The 5646-nt window shown below is 38.8% G+C and overlaps 1 protein-coding gene across 1 annotated transcript; it reads left to right on the plus strand.

The window, feature by feature from the left end:
- Positions 1-674: 674 nt before the first annotated feature.
- Positions 675-5169, plus strand: LOC142151478 (beta-4C adrenergic receptor-like). The gene has a single exon (XM_075207175.1). The coding sequence runs from the start codon at positions 822-824 to the stop codon at positions 2046-2048; it is 1227 nt and encodes a 408-aa protein (XP_075063276.1). The 5' UTR covers positions 675-821; the 3' UTR covers positions 2049-5169.
- Positions 5170-5646: the final 477 nt, after the last annotated feature.

The raw sequence follows: 5646 nt of genomic DNA on the forward strand, positions 1-5646 counted from the left end.
TCCATATATAAGAGCTTTATGTGATTTGAGCTTTGCCCTTATATTCCCTTTTAGAGTTGAGAAATAAATAGAAAACAAATTACCAATAAATGTTGTCATTGCATTTTTAAAATAAGTTGCAACATTAAATATTGTCTCATTTAATAAAAAATAGGCATGTTTACTGCAACAATCCCTAATAATAAGAGGTACGAACAGAATATAATCTAGCAAAGCTTTACATAGCGGAGTGTGTGTGTGTGCGCCCAGCTGCTGTGGAGCTACAAGTCCCTGTGGCAGTGAATGCTGGTACTTGTAGTTCTACGGCATCTTATGAGCCACTGTTTTTTTCTAAATACTCCTAAATCTCTTCTAAATGATTATATATCAGCGTCTCCATCGTTCAGTTCGATTCCACTGCTGAAGATCTATTAAGGGATCCCTTTATGTTTAACTTAATACTAACAGTGTTAAGTGTCTGCCCTGCAATAAAGACATGCATGCTGCTAACAATAATATAATAGCCTTATTACATTTCTGCCTGGGTCTCCCTTCACTTATCACTGAGCCCTTATTTACTGCACAGCTGCTACGTACCATAGTCTTGCAGACATACTGGATAAGGACAGCTGTCCCTTTAACGACTGCAAGGTCCCCGGCTCCTCCCACACATCACTGCCAAAGTGAAGTCAGCAGCGGAGTCCAGGCTGTAAGTTGTTCAGAGCTCGCACCCAGCCTACCATGGCATACTGTCCTGCTGACTCCATGGGGCTGCTGAGGCTGCTGCTCGTCTCTCTGTGCACTCACCGGGTCTGAGCTGCTGGTAGAACATCTCCCTCACCATGGCGCCTTGCCAGGAGGTCAACTTGTCGGACCTGGCCATGAACATCAGCAGCAGCCATGGACTCACCTTTTCCCAAAAGTGGATGGTGGGAGCAGCCTTGACCTTCATGATCCTGCTGATCGTCTTTGGCAACCTACTGGTCATCATTGCTATAGCCAAGACCCCAAGGTTGCAAACCATGACCAACGTGTTCATCACGTCTTTGGCTTGTGCTGACTTGATCATGGGTCTTCTGGTGGTGCCACCAGGTGCCACTATTTTAGTCACCGGGGATTGGTTGTATGACACCATCGTGTGTGAGCTGTGGACCTCTGTGGACGTCCTCTGTGTGACAGCCAGCATCGAGACTCTGTGCGTGATAGCAGTGGATCGATACATCGCCATCACCTCGCCTTTAAAGTATGAGATGCTGGTGACCAAAGTGAGAGCAAGGTTGGTAGTCTGCTTTGTATGGGCAATATCTGCTCTGATCTCCTTCCTCCCCATCATGAACCACTGGTGGAGAGACAAGTCAAATAAAGTAGCTCAGAGTTGCTACGACGACCCAAAGTGCTGTGATTTTGTCACCAACATGCCCTATGCCATCGTGTCTTCCACCATCTCCTTCTATGTGCCCCTGGTGATCATGATCTTTGTGTATGTCAGAGTATTTATAGTGGCCACCAGGCAAGTCAATCTGATAGAAAAGGACAAAGTCAGGTTTAATGGGACTCCGGTGCCCTCCACCAAAAACAAAAGGACTTACAAGAGGAGACCCTCGGGGTTGTTAGCTATTAAAGAACATAAAGCACTGAAGACTTTGGGCATCATTATGGGCACATTCACTCTCTGCTGGTTGCCCTTTTTTGTGGCCAACATCATCAAAGTGTTCTGCAACCATTTAATAGATGACCATGTGTTCTTGTTTCTGAACTGGCTGGGGTATGTTAATTCAGGACTAAACCCCATCATTTACTGTAGGAGTCCCGATTTTAGGAAGGCATTTAAAAAGCTCCTGTGTTATCCTAGAGCTGGAGATCGCAAACTACACGCTTCATCTAAGGATCTGAAAAGGTGTCAATACTCCAGTAATCAGCTAGATTGCGAAGGGACCAAGAACATGACCGATGCTGAAATGGGCAATGGGAGCCTTAGCAGCAGTAGCCGGTGTAGTAGCCGAACTGAGGAGACCAGCCTGAAGACCAGCAATGGGAACTCCCACCACAATGAGCAGCCTGACATGTGAGCCACTGAATGGAGCCTTCATTCCCGACAGCCCCATAGCGTCGAGGCAATAGGGATACCTATATTGAACTGTGTATTTGTCCAAGGATGACTTGTCAAAAAATATCTTTGCACATTACAATATCCAGAACAGAAAAATTTAAACAAAATAATTATTCACTGATTTTGAATACATTGATGTCTTGTGAGTCCATTTAAAATATGACATATGTGTATAGCATACATATGTTTTATATATATATATATATATATATATATATATATATATATATATATATATATATATATATTGTCTGAAAGTGACTTAAAACTTCACTGCAATATTGTACAAAACTGTTTACTTGACGCTGTATTTGGATTTTTCCAATAGCAGTGTATTGATATATGCCATAAATGTGTGTTTTTATATACCATATTTATCTGAATACAGAACTGCTATTTTACCTTTGGCAAAAAATAACACAGATATCAGCACAAAACAGGATTTCCAGGTAGATTGAAAATGTACCTGAATGTATCACATTTTGAATTTACTTGAAAATCCGATTTAATGCACTTATGCCAATACCAGCTAATATACACAACAGTATTTTCAGGTAACTGGGATATATGATTATCTCAATTAAGGTAAATTATCCCTCAGTTGTATTTATCAGTTATAAATCTGGTGCTGTTTTTTTTCTACATTTATTTTTTAATTGCCACATACTGTTTTGAAACAACTTGTTTATCCAGTTTTTAATTTAAATGTCCAGTCGTTCTTCTTCAGACAAAATAGTTAGCAAGACAGCATAATGATAGTGAATTACCTTCAAATATATTGCACCTCGGACTTGCTGTATCGCCCTGTCTTGCAGTAAGGGGACTTCTAACAGGTGAATGAGACTACTTGTTTTTTACTAACATTTTACTGTTGAGGAGCAATATGGCAAAAAACAGCATCAGATTAAATAAACACCGTACTTAACTATTTTCCTTTCCTAGGAAAGTCTATGTGGTCAGATTTCCATGTCAGTCCCCTTCTGTGTGTATATCAGTGTGTGTATGTACAATACTTTGAACAATTGCAGAACACACATGGTCCAGTGACATGATACTAAACAAGGGAAGTTAGTGCAATGATTGTTACTTTTTGCACACGCTTACACAGACACGCACACATGTGTATAACATTACAAAAGGGTATATATGTGAAATATGTAAAAACAAAAACAACACAAAATGTATATAAATTAAATATCTAAATTATGTATATACAGTATTAATGGAGTAAAAATCTAACAGAACTATCTATTTTTCTATATGTAATTAAACAGTTTACCATGGCACAATGGAATGTTGTCACACTTGGAGTGTGTAAGGAAGGTGTTACTGTGTTTTTAATGTAATTTCCATTCATTTTTCGTAAACCATAGCAACCAATTATATATTCGTGTGCGAGCATTAGACTGAAGTACAGTATTTTTCTGCAGGGGGATAAAAACATTATTCTGTATTAACATAACAGTGTCACAGTTACACATCTCTTATATACCTGGCTACATGTAGTCTTATATCTCCTGTAATGTGACTTTTTGAAGTCAGTTGCTGTCCAGTGTGCCACTATCTCTGATATTATAGCAAAATCAGTTGTGAAATTTTGCGACCAACTTTTAATACAGGATTAGTTTTGTCCTAAGTAAAAAGACATCAGCCTGATCTATTTCATGCAGGACAGATTTATCTGCTCCAGGGCAATTTCTTTCCCCAATTAACCTTTAGCTAATCAATTCCTATAAAAGTATTGCTCTACACCAATTAATTAATAAAGCCCCGGGTTAATTCAGTCATATAAACAGTTGTCAAGACCCGAGTAAAAGTCCACCCAGAATAAAATGGGACAAGCTGAGCTGTGTAACTGATAAAGTTATTTCTCACAATGCCACTCTCACAATAACGCACTTAAAGTCTCGCTGTACCTGAGGCTAGTTTCTAGCTTTTTTGATTGGTGCAGCACAGTTTTGTGCATTGCTGTAGTAGCTGGTAAAGTGTAAGTGCCTGATTTTGAGTTAGGAGCAAAGCAAAGGAAACAAGCATCTTTGCACCTGGACAAACCATGTTACAATGCAAAGGGTACAACTTGACTTATTATTTTGCACATAAGTTAAATGCTGGCTGTTTCTTCATGTAGCACACAAATATTTGGTAGCTTTTTTTTTTACACTGAAATTAAAGTTGATCTATGACATTCCATACCCCTACTATAAATATGTCCCTACATTTTAAATTTACCTCCCCATTCAATGTAGCATGATTTTACCAAGGTGCAAATTTGCTCCTTTTTATTTGCTTTTGCTCCTTACTCAAAATTGGGCACTAAGGGGCATATTCAATTGTTGAATATCCCCGCAGCGTTAAAACTATTACCGTTATTACGGTAATAGTAAGCTGGATTTCAGCTCGCAGCTCCCTGAGCCGCGAGCTGAAATCCAGTGAGAAAACTACCGTAATAACGGTATTTACGCGCACTATTACCGTAATAATGGTAAAAGTGCGTGGAGCGCAAGATTTTTGGCGTTTCCGCCAACAATTGAATATGCCGCTAATTGTGTATTTTTCCCAAAAAGCTGAGCACTCCGGTTTTAATGTATCTTTTCATTTCATAGTTTTCTTTATCATTATGGTGTTTGTTTGTTTTTTAAACTAATAGCAATATTGTTAGTTTTTAATTCAAGTGTTTGTCAGAAATAAACAGACCTGGGGGTATATTTGCTAAACTGCGGGTTTGAAAAAGTGTTGATGTTGCCTATAGCAACCAATCAGATTTTAGCTGTCGTTTTGTAGTATGCACTAAATCAATGATAACTAGAATGTGATTGGTTGCTATAGGCAACATCTTCGCTTTTTCAAACTTGAAGTTTAGTAAATATACCCCCTGATATAGGATATATTGCTTAGACAGTGATTTAGTTACAGATTAGTTTTAGTTTAGCTGGGAATATTTGCTGCTTATACTGTAATTTAGAGTCCTATGGGGAAAACCTGCCATCAAGCACAGTCTCTGCCTGTCTGTATTGTTTGTCAGTGGTCTACTGTCTCATGCTATTGAAAAGCTGAAAGTCTGCATAATTTTTTTTTGGCACAATCTGAGGCTACATAGGCGTTTGTTAGCGTTGTTTTTTATTCGAATTCTATGCAAGTGAATGGACAGGCTTAAGAGTGCTATAAAGGTGTCAAATGACTTCAGATACCATCCAAAATAAAAAAAATATTGTTGGTACATAGCCTTAAAACATGTAATCATAGAGAACATTGCTCTTTAAGGTAAAAAGAAAAATGAGCCCCATTTAGATTAAGGAGCAAAGCAAAGAAAAAGGTGCAAATTTGCTCCTGGACAAACCATGATGCAATGCAAGGGGTGCGCATGAATTTATTTTTTGCACGCAGGGTCACAACTTTTGCATGTAGCGCGCAGATACTGGGCAGCTTAATTTTTATAGTGCAATTGAGCTAAACCTATCTGCACATTTTAAGCCCCCTAACATTCCCCCCCTGCACACAATGCAACATGGTTTTTCCTAGGTGCAAATTTACTAAATGCTGAATTTGCTAAACTCTAA

This window comes from Mixophyes fleayi, chromosome 4 (assembly GCF_038048845.1).
Source record: "Mixophyes fleayi isolate aMixFle1 chromosome 4, aMixFle1.hap1, whole genome shotgun sequence".
NCBI classification, from domain to species: domain Eukaryota; kingdom Metazoa; phylum Chordata; class Amphibia; order Anura; family Limnodynastidae; genus Mixophyes; species Mixophyes fleayi.